General features: G+C 37.1%; 1 protein-coding gene across 3 annotated transcripts in view; it reads right to left on the bottom strand.

The window, feature by feature from the left end:
- Positions 1 to 1,374: 1,374 nt before the first annotated feature.
- nedd4a (NEDD4 E3 ubiquitin protein ligase a) overlaps positions 1,375 to 16,729 on the bottom strand; it is a 34,212-nt gene continuing 18,857 nt past the window's right edge. For all 3 annotated transcript variants that reach the window (XM_055036969.1, XM_055036970.1, XM_055036968.1), the window contains 23 exons: positions 16,036 to 16,097; positions 15,819 to 15,915; positions 15,261 to 15,421; positions 15,052 to 15,172; positions 11,838 to 12,002; positions 11,620 to 11,703; positions 11,306 to 11,425; positions 9,201 to 9,503; positions 9,038 to 9,115; positions 8,859 to 8,913; positions 8,703 to 8,761; positions 8,304 to 8,369; positions 7,994 to 8,223; positions 6,126 to 6,247; positions 5,962 to 6,032; positions 5,780 to 5,875; positions 5,636 to 5,709; positions 5,491 to 5,551; positions 5,352 to 5,411; positions 5,164 to 5,271; positions 4,986 to 5,082; positions 4,228 to 4,300; positions 1,375 to 3,284 (listed from right to left, as the gene is read on the bottom strand). In XM_055036969.1, coding sequence (XP_054892944.1) covers positions 3,182 to 3,284; positions 4,228 to 4,300; positions 4,986 to 5,082; positions 5,164 to 5,271; positions 5,352 to 5,411; positions 5,491 to 5,551; positions 5,636 to 5,709; positions 5,780 to 5,875; positions 5,962 to 6,032; positions 6,126 to 6,247; positions 7,994 to 8,223; positions 8,304 to 8,369; positions 8,703 to 8,761; positions 8,859 to 8,913; positions 9,038 to 9,115; positions 9,201 to 9,503; positions 11,306 to 11,425; positions 11,620 to 11,703; positions 11,838 to 12,002; positions 15,052 to 15,172; positions 15,261 to 15,421; positions 15,819 to 15,915; positions 16,036 to 16,097 — 2,466 coding nt within the window. In that variant the 3' untranslated portion in view covers positions 1,375 to 3,181. The remainder of the gene's footprint in view (positions 3,285 to 4,227; positions 4,301 to 4,985; positions 5,083 to 5,163; positions 5,272 to 5,351; positions 5,412 to 5,490; positions 5,552 to 5,635; positions 5,710 to 5,779; positions 5,876 to 5,961; positions 6,033 to 6,125; positions 6,248 to 7,993; positions 8,224 to 8,303; positions 8,370 to 8,702; positions 8,762 to 8,858; positions 8,914 to 9,037; positions 9,116 to 9,200; positions 9,504 to 11,305; positions 11,426 to 11,619; positions 11,704 to 11,837; positions 12,003 to 15,051; positions 15,173 to 15,260; positions 15,422 to 15,818; positions 15,916 to 16,035; positions 16,098 to 16,729) is intronic.

Genomic DNA, 16,729 nt, shown 5'->3' with positions numbered 1-16,729 from the left:
CAATCAGGTTTTACTGATCAATGATTTAACTGGTTGACAGCCCTGAAATCTCTCTCATCAGTTACAGTGAGAAACACAGTTTTTTCTCTGTCTGAAGTTAAATCAATCCAAACTTTTCTCGTTTTATGTCATTCAGCATTACCAGAATTATTTATGTTTGCAAAATGTTACAAAACTTATTGAGAATATTGATTTTTACAGATATTTTGTAACTTTTCGTGTTTGTTTTTGGTCTAGTGTCCAATGTTAATATCTGGGCTCACTTGAAATAAGGCAAAACTAACAACTTTTCATCAAGATATTAAAGCTTATTATAAGTGAATAATTTCTTAATATTGATTCTAAAAAGTCTTAGCTCCTCTTGCAGATTGTCACTTATAACAGACAATTTTTCACACGTTTTAAATGAAAAAAATCTGCCAGTGGAACTTTTTTTTTTCCATCAATGATAAGAAATTAGTTACTCAAAACAAGCTTCTATATCTTGGTAAAAAGTTAGTTTATCTTATTTCAAGTGAACTAAGATATTTACACCAGAACCTCTTGGACCAAAAATACTTTGTGGTTTTGCACTGACCGGCGGATCCCACAGCATCATGACTCTGCAAATATGCGACTCGCAACGTGAGCTTCAGCGCCCCCTGCTGGACCAATTCAGCATCAAACCACCACAAAACAAAAACATTGCCTGGTGCTGCAGAGTAATGATACTCAATGGATATCAGATAAGTTTATTTAAACACATTAGAGAATAAGCAACAAATATCGCTGCAATTGCACCAATTTAAAACATTAAAATGGATGCTAAAATTATTTTATGATCAGATTCATAAATAAGATGAAGTATTAAAGCTGGATAGAATCTTTACATTTACACAAAGTTTACATGATAATACATGGAAACAAATATTTATACTCTGTGTGTCTGGCAAATCATTAACGCCACACTAATGCACAAAAAACCTTATTTTTATTTTGACGGATCGTCTCTGTGTGACATTTCCTGTTGCTAGGCAGATTTTTTGTGTTTATGTTTCTAATTTTCTTTGTAGTTCTCCCATGATGACTTTAGCACACAACAACTTTAATGAGTTTAAAAAACAGAATCTGTGTGATTAAAAAAACAGTAAAAACAGAAGCGATCTGTAATGAGGTAAGTACTTTTCTGCAGCATTTTATGGAAATATTTCAGCATGTAAGCATAATGATGAACACGCTTGTGCAACCCGCTGTAGCTTTTTAAATTCATTACAGTTTTAAAAAAAATCATTCAAGCATGACAAAAACATCAAAATACAGAAAAAATGAACATATTTATGCTCATTGTGAGATGTTCCCAAATGTAAGCAAATAACTTGACATATAGTCATTGCATCCTGGTTTTTATGAGTTTATTTCACAAACATTTACATTCAGTCAATAGATATGCTATAGGTAGTTAAAATTAATGAAAAAATAATAATTCTGCCCTTTTTTCTGCTATAATGTCATCTCTAGCAAGCAGAGATATGATAACACCTCTAAAATCTACATAACGTGTCACAAATGAAGGCCTTGGTATTTCTCTTTAAAATGAATGTGAAAGAAGAGAAAAAGTGCTTGTCTTAAGCGAGGTTCACATGTAAACATTTAAACACATGAAGCAAAAGATCATGAGTGATTCAGACAGTCTGCAGTTTGGCAAAGGTTCAGAAGTAAGACTCGTCGACAAAGTGCTTCACTTTATAAGAGCAGGAGTAAGAAAAACATCAGACAGGAAGCGGGCCGCGTTGTCTCCCACCCTCACCGATCCGTAAACATGGCAGCGAGAGTAAACACATTTCACCTGGCAGAAAATGTTAAAGCTGCTGCTCGAGTGCAGCCGTTTCATACAAAGGTATCACAAATTAGTTCTCACTTTGAGAAGAACAATCTGCAAACAAAAACAAAAACAAAACGTTGAAGATGCGCTCTCAAAAACGGAGCTGCAACCAGACGCCCCCTGATGAGATAAAAACAATGATGTCGCAGGACAAAAAAAAAACAAAAAACATCAGTACAACTATTTAACATGTTAAGGCCAGCTGGCAAAGGTTTAAACTAAAACCCAGAGATAAAAGGTGAATTTACATCGATTCTTCTGGTGAAACCAAAGTGGAGAAAGAAAGACGCTGAAAGTAGATGTAAAAGGCACAAGTGTGTCACGCAACGTGAAATAAACTAAAAACTTTAGTAATTTGGCTATTTTACATCGATATATACAGGAGTGCATAGTATCCAACACTGTATGCTGTAGCCACTTCTCCTCCATGGGAGACACAGAAACAATAATTACTGAAGCTTTTCACTGGTCCAGGTTCATCACTGGCTATTTATCCACCAACACATTTAGTTTAACGAGTCGCTCAAACGTGTACGTAACGCTGTCCGCTGTAAATGGCTTTAAGGTCCAAATATCTGAAATACTGGAATGAAAAATGTAAAATACAGGAAAATAAACTGATGAGAAAGAATAAAAAGAAAAGCTATTCAAAATGATTTTCAAACTAAATTAGGTTAGGTATTTTAAAATAGTTACAAATTAAATTTTTTTTTTTTACAAAGTGGTAAAAAATGAAGATGTTTGATCTCAGATAGCGACTCTGGTTAACAGATCTTCTTTACAGCTGGTAGCACCCGATATGTTTCTGTTCTCTTGTGAAAAGTGAATAAAATAAACATTATTTTCCTGTTGATTGAACTAAAGCGTAATAAATGTTACTTTTGCTGAATGAAAAGAAAGAGATGGTCTCTCCTCAGCTGCTGAATGTCAGTAAAACCTCGTAGCTCGTTGCAGCTGGATGAAGCTGGACTCTTCCACACCAGTGTCTCAGATATGTTCAGGGAGGCATGAATTCATCAGTTCACAGTATTTATGCATATCGGCTCACAAAAAAATACAAAATCAACCTATGTTTAACACGTCACAGCATTTAAGCAGAACAAGTGACAGTAAATACATACACCTCTGAGCGGCTCCCGATAAAGAATCTGATTTGTAAACGTTGAAAACGTGCAGATAAAAACAGAATCTGTCTCTTTTTTCCTCCGTCAGTGGACCGAGCGACGGCTCTGGGCTTTTCCTTCATCTGACCCTGAGCTGGCAGGTCGAGGTCCTGGTCGGGTTCGCTCTGACTGCAGCGGCGTCCGATCGCGGCGGCCGCTAGTCGACTCCGTCGAAGCCCTGGGTGTTCTCGATGGCGATGTTGAGCTTCTCCCTGAGCTCCTCGAACGACTCGTAAGGAGGGAGGTCCAGACGGTTGAAGCTTTAGCAGAAGAAGAGGAAAATAATCAGGATCAAATCTGATTTGAGGAGAATCTCTAAGAGCGATAAATTAGAATATTGTGAGAAATGCCTCATTTTATTTGTTATATGTTTTTCAAACAGGTTTTCAAAACCAGGCAACCAGCAGGACACAGAAAAACATCTGCAAACGTAAACAAGAAGAAAAGAATCTGTTTACCACCAACACTTTTATGTTTGAAAATAATCCCACCCCTTATCTCAATTTAATAAAATACACAACTTAAAATACAACTTATTGACATTAACAACTGGACTACAGCATCAGAATAATGACCAAATTCTTCTTAATCTGTGTTATGTAACAATAAATAAAATAAAAAACAGAGAAAGAAAACTAATGATAATAATGATAGTAAGATAACACAATAAGCAACTACTAACAGAAAAAGGAAGAGAAAATCTCATATGTTTTAATTCCCATCTTCCTGTCCAGTGTGAGTGTCATTGCTTTGTATTTGTTTTTAAACCGGTTGATGTTTTGACATTGTTTTAGCTCCATACTCATTTCATTGTTTGACTTCAGCTACTGTGATACAAAATCTTTTCACAGCTGTTTGGATGCTACATATTCTGAAATTCAGTGTTAAGTCAAAGTCTAGTGAAGAAGCCGAATCATCGCACAGAATGGAAAGTTGAATGGAAGGAAAAAGTGTCGTTGAAATGCATTTAAAACTATATTTTACTTTCATAAGCTGTCTGACCAGTACTCAGTATGCTACTTGTAGTAAATATAGTTGATCCTCTCACTGTATCTAATAAATATTTGATCCCTTTATCTTGCATTAATAATGCGACGCAGCAGCTTACTGGAGGAACCGATTTATGAGCAAATATTTATGTTTACAGAAGTTTATAACCCACTTTAATTTGGTCAAGTTGTTTTCAGTGGGTGAGGCGCTCACCATGTGTGGGCTCTGGGAAGTTTGTCACTGGTTCCCCATTGCTCGATGGTGAACAGCTGCGGTCCGTTAGAGCCTGAGAGTAACGACAGAAAAACATCAATGAAAAACAAAGTAATATAGACCCAGAGTTAAAGCAACATTAAAGCAAAAACTGTATTTGTTTGAGCAACTTAAATGCAACAAATGCTTATTTTTAAGTGCAACAGAAGAAATGACAGGTTTTTGTTTAGGGCTGAAGTGATTAATTGGTTTAATCGTGATTAATCGATTATTGAAATAACAATCAAACAATTTAGTGATTCATTCATTGTAAACTAGAGTCAAAATAAATAACTATTTTCTGAAAGAACAACACGCAAAATTAAACAAAAACATTTACATTTTGAATTTGATTTAGTAAATATCTTCAAACCAGAACTCAAGTGTGGTTTTAGCTTCACTCGTTTCAAATTCTGCAGAAAATCTTTTGCTGTCTAATTATTACTGACTTAATCCAATTTCTATAACTTTTAAACAAGTATTTTTTAGCTACTGCAAAAACATCAAGTGTTCACCAAATGAATGATATGTTGTCGCAATAAAATGTTTATTTTCTTAATTAAGGGAAGTGAATTACTTATTTTCATCCTTTAATACATTTCTAATTATGTGGTTAAAAAGTCTAGAGAATGTCCCATTTTTTCATCAGATTAATAAATGAATTGATAGAATAACTGATTATTTAAATGAATGCTGCAGCTAGCAGTTATTTGTCTCACCATAAAGTTCTGCGAAGCCGTTCATCGGTACTCTGGACGTCCCCGTCACAAACTGCAGGAGCCGGATTCTCTTTTCTGCGTCCATCAGCAGCACCGTCTACACAAACCAATAACCAATAAACAATCACATCCCAGCCAAATAACTCAATCTAACCCAAGGTGAGGAAGGTGCTCTTACTTTCCAGAACCACTGGATGACCATGTGGTCCCCACAGTAACCGTTCTTGTACTTGGTGTTCTCCCTCCAGTCGTTCACGTCCACGTCTCCCAGGCCGCACATGAGCAGCTGGGAAAAAATAATAACAAGGAGAGAAGATTATAACCTATTAAACGTTTTTACACCAAATCAGCTAAATGAAACCTCACCTCAAGCTCATTCTCATCAAAAATCTTGATCAGATCCTTTGGTATGAGCTCAAAGAATCCCTGAAACACAAAGAAATTTACTTTTCTTTTTCTTTTCCTCCGTTTTTATCACTTTGCCGCCTCAGAATCATTTAGTTACCTCTTTGAAAGCCATCATCTGTTTCTGTATTCTGTTCACAAATCTCCACTGCATCACCAGGCTGCCACACACAAAACATAACATTATGATAAGCCCATCATTTAAGCTTTTAGAGCAACAATAAACGTATCTAAGTTGTTCTTACTCGATGTATTCCCTCTTGTTTTCATTAGTGACAACGATCTCAGAGCCGTCCGGTTTCAGGTCATGCTGGTGAGTCTGCCGGATGATATTTGGTGTTTATTACAAGTCATTTAAATTAAAGAAGTGTCGGCGATGCTGGACATACCTCTCCAAACAGCTCCTCGTCAATGGTGAACCTCAGGTCCAAATCCTCCGGGTCGTTCTCCAAAATCCACTTTAAGGAGTTAAAGTACTCGCTGTCCTAAATTGAAGCAAATGCAGATGGAAAACGGTTAAAATGTTCCAGATAATTTTCAGTTCATCGTTTTCAAACGTGGCGAAACTCACGACAGACTCCATGTCCTGCAGGGTGATCGCCTTCTGCAGCATCATCTTGTAGAACGGCCGGATGAAGAATGCTGGAGATAAGCCGAGAGAAAAACATCCGCTGTCAGAGCAGGAGCTGTTTTATCAAATCTGAAGTACTTCCTGTTCAGACAGGAAGTGCTTACCATCAAGGAGTTTGCCGTGAAACACCGCCATGCCAGCCACACGACCAATGAACTTGAAGTAGGTCAGGTGGTCTTCATTGCACAGACCGGAGTTGGGGTTGATCTGCAGCGTGTAATTGTCTCTGAAAGGAACAAATAATTCACTAAAACAAGTTTTTCTGTTTGTGTTTCTGTTCATTTCTAGGAGGAAAAGTGTCAGAAGCAGCACCAATACTCTGACTGATGCTTATCTGAGGTAATGTGATTCCCTGGGTTTAGTTACAGAGGTCGTTCTCGGGTGTTGGATGATAAAGAACCGACTTTAACCAGATGAAACCAGATGGAACAACAGACGAAACGTTTTCTCAATCAGCAACAAACAGCAATGCTCTCTCTCTCTCAGAGACTGAAGCTTGGCCTAATTAAATCCCTCTGGCCTGAAAACTAACAAGTAAGCAACAAAAAGGGTTGTTCACGTCGCTACATAGCAAAAATAAAATTGAGATACATTTTTAGCTGAGTGCACACAGTGAGGCCCTTTCCTATACTTTAAAGTGATGCTGATTAACAGTTTTCCAGTTGTTTTTGTTAGTTTCTTTCTTAAGTTTTATGTTGGAACGAAAATCTTTTTCTATTTGTCAGGTTTCTACATGACCTTTGCCTACAAAATTCATTAACTCAGCAGAGGAAGCAAAGTCACTGCAAAGACACAGAACCTAACCAGGTATTTCTGCTCTAGTTTCTTGAGCAAATATCTTAGTACACTTGAAATAATACAAAAACTAACTTACAAGTAACTTTTCAGTAAGATATATGAGCTTGTTTTATGTAAATAACTCCTTAATATTGATTAAAAAAAGCACTGGTTCCTCTGGCATGAGAAAATGTCTTGTCATAGGTGAAATAATCTTGAGATTTTGTGTTTTTGTATTGCAATGAAGTAAAGAAAATATTTTAATAGAATCTTTTCTTTCTAGCTGTCTGTCACAAATACAGTTTATTCGCTTATTTCTTTATTGTATTTCTGGAATGTGATATTTACCAAAAACAATAGTTGACATAAAATAACATTCAAGCAACAATAGGATAATTCCTAAAGAGCTATAAACTGAGAAATTAGCGTAAACAGGATGATCAGCTGAAGGACGATGCAGCTGCACCATCTTTTAGGAGAGTTTATTGTAAATATTTATTATTATTATTTTAACATGACACTGAAAGCAAAAAGAAGCTAAGATTCTTATGATTTAAAACGGATTTGACTCAGTTTCTATTAAAGTAGAACTATTTCACATTTGTAAATCATCTAATTTAGACCTTTAATCAGACAATATAAACATTTATAATAGCTGTTCCACATGTTTAAGATAATCTGCAACACTTTGTAGGACGGCAGCTTTTCAACACAGCTTAGCTGGACGTAGTTAATGTTTTTTTTTTTTTTTTTATGGATGCACTGATTTATCGGTGCTGATTTCCTTAATTTTGGGAGGTTAGTGATCGGCTGATGATTACATGTGAAGCTCATATTATCCACGGATCTTTTCTGCCTGAGTAAAAGTCTAAAAATCAGTCGCCGTCCTGTCCTGTGAGAGAGGCTCGACTGAAGGACAGAATCACCAGATCATGTCTGCATATTAACAGTTAGCAATAGTCGCCTCACTGTTGCCGACTCATCAACTTTCTTGCCGTATTTAGCAACATTTCAGACAAAAAGAATCGATACCGGGACAGAAAACTGCAACAGGTTTAACAACTTGTACTCTGATGCGACCTTCCTATAAAACAAACAGCTATCTCAGCTCAGGTGAAAGAAGAGAAACTGATTTTATTTACTAAGCAACTAAACAAAGGCAAATTCAAATAAGGTAGTAAAGTTTGAAACATACGTGGCAGAATATTCGAACAGTCCATAGTACGGGTTGAACATCTCCTTGGACATGAGGAAGAACCACTCCCTGGCCACGCCGCCGTAGTCCAGGCCCTTTTCTCCCTCGAACTCCACCCACAGTCGACCCTTCAGCAGGTCCGGCCGCTTCACCGCCAGGATGCGTCTGTAGGAATCCTCCAGCACCGAGTTTCGTTTCAGCTTCAGCTCAAAGCGGTTCGGGATGTCGGTCTTTGTTGGGAACAAATGGTGTTCAGCTGCTACCTGCAGGATCTGATCTGTAATTGCTGCTGCTGTCTGATGAGACTCACCGGTTTGATCAGCTTCTTTCTGAAATACTCGTACTTCTGCTTGTAATCTCGAGAGTAAGGCACGGCCTGCGATGAAATGACGGCATTAAGGGACAAAAAGCACTGCAGCTTTTTACTCACTGCAAAAACACAAAATCTTAAGTATTTTTGTCTTGAGAAAATATTTTTATAAATGGAATAAATAAGACAAAACTAACAAAGTAACTTTCAACAGGTAACATGTTTTAAGTAAATAATTCCTTAATTTCAATTAAGAAAAGTACTAGTAGATTTGCAAAGAGTCTGATGAGTTACATGTAAGTTAGTTTTCTCTAATTTTAAGTGTACAATAGAAATAGATCCAATAATACTTGTGATTTTTCAGTGCTTTTATGGCAAAATGTTTCTTTCTATACTCACTGGACCAGTTATAGCCGAGTTCTGCAATCTGGGATCTTCCCATTGTGTGACTTTGGTGTCTATCAAATGAAATATTTTTTAAACGTCATCCACAGACAGTAGGGAAATATTAATACTGCATGAATTCAGTTTCAGTTTATATAAAAGCGTACGAACTGTGATCTATGTAGAAGATCCTGCCATCACTGTGGATCCGCTCCTCCCATCCAGGCTGCAAACAAAGAAAACAGCAGAAACATGTCACAGAACTTTATGTCCACTAAAATATATATATATGTACTCAAGTTTCCATCTCAGCCACGTTGTTACTGAGAGTCTGTAACCAAAGAGCTTACTGGCAGAGGGCCGAGGTCGTTGGGGTCGAGTGAGCCGGTCCTCCTCATCTGCACAGGAATCCTGAGCCTGGGATCTTCCTGAGGAGCACAAACAGGTCGTGTTTCAGTCACAAATAAATAACTGCAGTCAGTGACGGAGACTACAAGCTGTTTCTGCTCTTACCCAGGTGGTCGTCTTTGTGTTGTGATCGATAAAAAAAGGTCTTCCGTTTGGAGCGCTGCGCACCTCCCAGCCCTGCGGCAAGGAGCCGAACTCGGCGGAGGCCTCTGCACTCGGTCTGGGCTGAGCGGCGTCTGCAGGGCTGAGCGCCGCCGGCTGGGACAGCGGGCTGGAGTTCTGAGGCGGGGCAGATCCATTCTGTGGCACCGCCGCCGCTGGCGCTACTGGTGCTGCTGGCGCTACTGGTGCTGCTGGAGGTACTGGTGCTGCTGGCGCTACTGGTGCTGTTGGTGCACCTGCAGGTTTCTGCCCAACAAATAAACCAATAAAGTTCAGTATGAGAATTGGAAGTAATAGAATAAATCATTTTATAAAGAGGGCAGCTTTTGTGAAACCAAATTTAATCAAAGTTTAAAATAAATCTAAAGATTAGATGATTATTTTCTTCCTGTGATTTGTTATTGTGACCTGCATTTTTTATTATCTTATAACATCCTTTATAAGATTGTTGTAGTTTGTTTTATTTTAATACTTTCAATGAGTAATAAAAAATAAAGTTAAAACGTTTACATAAAGCTTAGCATAGCAATTGTTTTTTCTGTGAAATTTCCTAAATGTATATTTTATTAGAGTATAAAGTCAAAGTAGAGAACGGTTTGTTTAAAAAAACTAAATGTCAAACAAATATTAATAAACAATAGTATTTCAGTTTGTGAGATTAATGTGTAGAATGATTGTTGTGAAGAGTTGAAACATTTTTTTTACTATAAATTTTAAAAAAGGTATACAAATAATTTGTCAAACAAATAGGTTTGATCATGTAAATTTCCTTTTATGAGTTTGTCTACAGACTCAGTTAAAATTCCTTAGAGATATATTTTAGATAAATACACAGGAAAGACTCTGCTGTTTTAATATTTTATATATTTTTATATATAAAATAAACATAAAAAGGTGACGGTATAACGAGCTTATCATTCCACCTTTACGTTTTGGTTCTACTGTCATTGAGGAAATAAAAATATTAATATATTTTTGTTTTTTTAGCATTTTGTGTTTGTTTTTTCATGGAGGGATTAAAAAAGACTGGAATAAATAAATAATAATTAAAAAAATGATAATGGTTTTATATAAGCTTTAGTTTATTTGCCACTCTCTTACATTCTCATTTAAAAACATTCCAGCTCAAGAGCTTCAGGTCAGGCAACTTTCCTCCATCATTTCTAAAATCGTTCTCCTCACTGATGGTAATTCAGCCGAATCATTGCAACGCCTTCATTCTTTCTTTGTTCTTATTCTTTGTTAATATCTTGTTGCACGACCTGGTTGGGACCAGGCCGACATTTGCATTGTGCTAACAGAAAACCCAAAAGTTTCCCATAAAGCAAACTGTAAAACGTCTGTTTCTATCGAGAAGGCCAGACTTCCAGCTGATTTGTTAACCAAGTTCATTTGACTGGCGTTGCCCCATTAATGATCTCCTAAACCCAGTAAAAGCAGACTGGATGGGATTGATTCTACATGTTGGTTTGGTTCAGTAGTGGGAAGCATTTAAAAAAAACAAAAAAAACATACATGGACAAAATAAATATTTTCAATTCAAAAATCTTTTTTATTGCTAAATTATTCAATAAATAGACACACGAGATATTTGTTTTTAATCTGTTAAGGTTTGTGAGAAGCGTTATTATAGCCATTCAGCTTTCAAGTGTTTCAGGAAACATAATGTGGGACGTCTGTACGTGATGCAGCATGTTTTGCATTCAGATTATATTTAAGGCTTGGAGAGATTTGCTGATAAGGCAGCTCCTTTCTGCAAAAACTTGCACACCACACTAATATTTTGCCGGGTCCCATCAGAACATCTTTTAAAGCAAAAATTAAGAGAGGATCTACTGTTTGCTGATGTTGCTTGGGCGTCAAATTTACGAGAGAAACACAGAACAGAGATCAAGCAACTAATTGAGTTAAAAAAAAATCCCACTCATAGTTTTGTCAGATAAACAAAAAAATAAACTTCTGCTATTAGTTACTGTGTGACGTTTTCTTCACTTAAGGGTGTGAATCTCTACTTATTTATACCTCAGTATAAATAATAAAGTTTGTACCTTAATGACTGGACGCACCCATGTGGTGGTTCGGGTGTTGTGGTTGACGTAGTAGCGTCTTCCTTTATTGTCACGCTTTTCCTCCCAGCCTGGAGGTAACTGAGGTGACGAGGGAAGTGACTATTGAACAACATGAATGAACAACACTGATCAGTAACGCCTTCCTTCTGGACAGACATCGAGTTCAACTATATAGCAGGGAAAGAAGGAGCACCAGCTGTGAGAGCTGAGGCGGAGCAGAGGCACTGATAGTTTAGCGTGTGATGAAGTAAAACCGGATTAGTCGCCCTTTTGAGGAGGCAGAAAATACCCACCACAGGACTGATAGGTTGTTCCTCTCTTGCAGAAGTCTGAGAACTTTCTCTGAGGCTGGAATGGTTGGAGTTACTCATGTGATTCTGCGGCAGCAGACATGAAATCTGTTATCATGCAGATCAGCTTTCAGCCTCCCTCCCTTCCTTTCTCAGTGGAAGCGGATGGCTCTCATTAGTCTGTTTATAAATTTCAGTAAGAGGAACCTCGTGCTTCTCACATTCTGTGAACTGCGCAGCTCTCTCGTCGTGGATCGGGAAACGCGAAGGTTCCTGTTCTCGTCACTGAACGACGAGAACGCCGGCGGCTCACTGGGCGAGGTTGATCTGAGCTGATGGTTTCTGGGGAACAAAGTGGGTTCGTCCGCTGTGATGATCTCCCAGCTCTGGAGCACAAGAGGCAGAAACTTTGAGGTTGAAAAGCAAAGGATTCATACACAAAGTAATGCTTAGTAGGAAATAATGAAATACAGAAAAATACTTTAAAAACAAAAAAACAGTAAGAAAAATTTCATTTAGATAAGAAGTGACACTGATAAAATTCAGATAAACTCATAAAATGTTCTTGTACTTTGAAACTGTCGTGTTTTCTGATTTTAAGGAGCCAACAGTTTTGTGGTTTCAGGACGCTGTCTGCAGAGTGTAGTAGGTACAAGGACTTTAAGCAGACCAATAAAGACATTTTAAATTTAATGCTTCAACACACACAAAGTCAAACCGGACAGACTTTGTTGGACTGTTTTGGACTTTGGGAGGAAGCAGAGTACCCAGAAAAAACCCACACAAGCACAGGAAGAACATGCAAACACCATGCAGAAAGGATTCAAACCAAAAACCTTCGTGCTACAAGACACTAACTGAGCTCCTGACCAAAAGGCCACAATGTCACAAGATCTCAAAACAAAAAAAGCCTGATTAAGAGCTGAACCTTCTTGGTATAAGAAACAATTCCCTACTCATTCATTTTTTAATTACAGACACACTTAGCGAGAGTAAGGTACCAAGTCCATGTGGAAACAGAAATATAAGTTTATGTAGTAAGCATATAGATATTGTTGAGCTGAGGCTCAGGAATGGAGCCTTGAGGAACTCCATGGAGTCATGCCGCTCTGCAACATAAAACCTCTATGATCTGGAAAACCCAAAACACCTAAACAAGTTCACCAGATCATCGTGCCTCACATTTAAAAGTATCAGATGCATCAGTAACACAACATGTCGTCTGCAACTTTTACTAACACATCGTCGATGTGGTCCAGTTAAAAATCTGACATGAATACAACATTTTCCTCAAAAACAAACACATTTGGTAATCAACTGTGTTTCTATTGATCCCAGTCAATAATGCTACGTAAGATGTGGGCCCCTAACTACTTATTATTGAGGCGTCTACACTAACAGGAGTTTAATCAGAACGCTCTTCAAAATAAAGAATCATTTATTCCAATGTTTTTAAGGCACCACATAAATGCAGGAGGTCAAAGTTAATTTAGCTTTTTTGGGGTTTTGTTAGAAATATTACATTTTTAATCCAGTTTGAACAATAACATTTTCTCAACACAACATCATACTGTTATTGATAAATAAAATGGTTTGTTAAGTGGGAAACTATTTAAACAATTAATCCCACAGACTGGAAGACTATTTCAGGTCCAAACAAGATTAAGTCTCTTCCTTTCTGCATTTGTTTTTTCTTAAAACCTGTAAAGTCTGGAGTTAAATCTGTGGAGTGTGTCGTTTCCACCAGGCTGATCAGATCGTCACTCGCTGTTATTTGTTTCCATCAGCATTTTGCCTGACATGCTGACGTGACAGGTTTGCAGCTTATGCTCATAGAGCATGATCTATGATAACTTATCTTGGAGCTTTTTGCACATCTACTGATAAATCTGGAGGCAACATAAGCCTTTAGAAGAGATAGAGTTTAAGTTTTCATGAGGAAATGTGTGACTTCTGAAAATAAATTTAATGAAGTGTCATAAACAAGTATGAAAAGTATTACATAAGAGCCTCTGTGTTATTTTTAAGCATCAGACCAAAGGGTTGTACCGTGTATCAAGATTAAAGTCTTATGATGAGCTGAAAGTCATCGCTTTCATTAAGGTGGAGCTGACTACACCTAGAGTTAAAACTTTCATTAAATCATTCAAAAAACAATTGAGACCTAAGGGTAAAAAAACATTCAGATGATAGAAGAAAAAAAACAAAATGACTCATGTTATTTGGGTAAAAGCTCTTAAATAATATTAAATATGTGTTTTTTTATTTATTACTTTACAGCAGCAAGGCAGAGTCACTGATATCCATTAACTTTTCTTAACTTGCATGATTGTGAGTTGAAGTGATACGATAAATGTGCTGAGAGACAAATATTTTCATTACAGAACGTTATGTGTTGGCAGAGTCAATTAAATTCCCACTGCATTAGCAAGTCGTCATGTAGCTTAATGGATTAGCAATAGGGCTGTGCAGCATGGCTTAAAAATAAAATCTTTGTCATATCAGATCTGATTTATATCTTTCTTTTCTGAACTAGATGGAGTTTTATGATGGAGTATTAGGGTCAGGCTATGAGAACTTTTGTTTAATTATAAGAATACAGTCATAATATTAGAAAAATAAAGATCCAATTTTACCAGAATATCTTAAAATTAGGAGAAAAAATTAGTTTTGATTAGAAAAAAAGCTTCTGGATATCAATATAACCATCTCAGTCTTTGTGGTTTCTTGGAAACAGGCTCAGTTTTCGCTTCAAAGTCCTAATACTGATAATAACTTGATGCAGATGTGTCAAAATATTAATTATTTTATTATCTGTAAAACTGATCAATTATAACTTCACAAGATTTTATTTATTTATTTTTTTTGTTGTATTTTTTCATGTTGGTGTTTTGATAAAATTTCTTCTGAATTACAATTTTATTTTTATGACATTATGACTTTAAGCTCATAATAATAAAAGAAAGACCTCAAGGTTTTAATATCCTGTTGTAGAGTTCATTTGAATTCAAAGTCCAAATAAAGAGAAGCTGTAAAACAGCTCTGCCAAACAAAATGAATCACTTTAATTTGTGGAAACCCAAGGAGCCATTTGGTGAAAAACATCTCGATTTACCACAAATTAAAGACTCAAAAGTAAAAAATTCAGTTAATTGATAAAAATGATTTTATTGCCCAGCCCTAATCAGTAATATTCTTTTCACGCAGGTGATCCTTCTTCTATGAATGAAGAATCGTGGTAGCTGGCGTTTCTTTAATCTTATTGAAATGATCCAGAGCATGGAGTCCAGTTAAAGTCTCCTTTTCATAATTCTCTAATTGAGTTTTGTTTTCTGTCAAAAAGCAATAAAAGCTTGCTTGTTTTGAAGAATAAAAATTAAGAGTTTCTTTAAAAAACAACACTGTGGGAGTGGACAGGAAGCAGAATGGTGTTACCTCTGGAGACTCCTGCGGCGTGGCGTTCTCATCGTGGTCTGAGATCTGTCTGCGTGTAATGAAGGCAGGTTCCACATCTGTGTTATTGTTCTGCGCCTGGTGACTCTCCCCGTTGCTCTGCCTTCGTTCAACAGAAACAAAAACTCTCATCTATCGGGAATGAATCTGAGGAAACGATGTCACTCATGGAGGCGCGGAGGATATCCTACTGCATGGTGGGCCGGTACCACTGCGTGGTTCTGGTCACGTGGTTGACGAAGTAGATTCTGCCGAGGTTGTCCTGTCGCTCCTCCCAGCCAGGAGGAAGAGGAGGCAGCAGCTGGCTCTGCCTGGGGCCCGACATGTCCTGATCCAGAAGATCCCAGCCCGGCTGCACAGCGGCACAGAGGGACGTTTGAATCACTCAGCGGAAAACTACAGTTTTTATTTCTATGTCATATTAGTCAAGAGATTGGAAAGTTATTCATGGTTTAAGTTTTTACAAATAAAAATCAGTAAATCTGCATCTCCTCTTAGGTACTATTAACTTTTTTAAAATATATATTTATTGAGTTTTTGCTTATATGAAAACAGACATAAATACTGGCCAACCACAATCAACACTCTGGATACAAAATAAAACTAAAATTCAGCTAAAAAACAAAAAGAAAAAATTAATTAAATATTCAGAGTAACATGTGATATTCACAAGTCGAATCTGATCGGATTTTTGTCCGATCAGATGTTGCATCACTGCAGGAAAAAAACTAAATGAAGCACAAGCTTACATCCGAGTCCTCTGTCTGATCTGCCGTCTCCTCTTCTGAGTTCTTCGGCAGGTAGGTCATTTTGAGACGCAGATGACCTTTGACCCTGGACTTATGGCTGGCCAGGAAAGAAAAAAAAAACAAGAAGAAAGGAAAACAAAACAGAAAACATGTTTAGATGAAGCCAAGAAATGGGGAAATGCTCAAAGGCAAAATGAAAGTGTGATGAAATGCAAACCTTCGTGGGTGGAGCAGAAAATCCTTGAATGTGTATGGTCTTTGTGCGTTAGGATTTTCTGTCTAAAGGAAACAAAAGCAACAAAAATAAAGCATAGAACTTTAACCCACTCCTTAACGTGGCATCGTAACACCAGTATTTTTAAAGACATGGCAACGTGGAATGATGGTGGCGTTGGATAATGAAGGCTAATTTGTGTTTACAATTAAACATAAGCAGAGACGTAGCATAAACACAGCGGGCCGTGTTTTCAAAACTGAAGAAAGCGATGTGGAACAGACACCAGAATAAGGGCACACATGTTTATGTTTACATGAAGACACAGGTGAGACCGTACAGTTAAAACAAAACACATACTGTTCTGCTCATCTTTAAAAAAATATCCAAAAAACAGGAACAGTCAGGATATGTGAACACTGAGTGTCCCTGTCCTGATGGTTTATTCTGCTGCTTTATGTGTCACTTTAAGTTATTTTGTGTTTTCTGTAAATAATATTTATTACACATCCTTCACACGTACGTTGTGTTCTTGGCAGTACTGTTATTGAATTGCTGCTTGCCTTTCAGGGGATGTTCTTACAAAATCAATTTGAACAAGCAGAAGCCGTAATTGACATATTAAATGCAAGAGTTTACTAAAATAAAAACACGGAGTAAAGAATTTCTCAAATAAAATTTAACACCCTGAAATAAG

This window comes from Poeciliopsis prolifica, unplaced genomic scaffold (genome assembly GCF_027474105.1).
Source record: "Poeciliopsis prolifica strain line A6 unplaced genomic scaffold, Auburn_PproV2 SCAFFOLD011, whole genome shotgun sequence".
NCBI classification, from domain to species: Eukaryota; Metazoa; Chordata; class Actinopteri; order Cyprinodontiformes; family Poeciliidae; genus Poeciliopsis; species Poeciliopsis prolifica.
The sequence above is the reverse complement of the archived record's forward strand: the minus strand, read 5'-3'. Positions and strand labels throughout refer to the sequence as shown.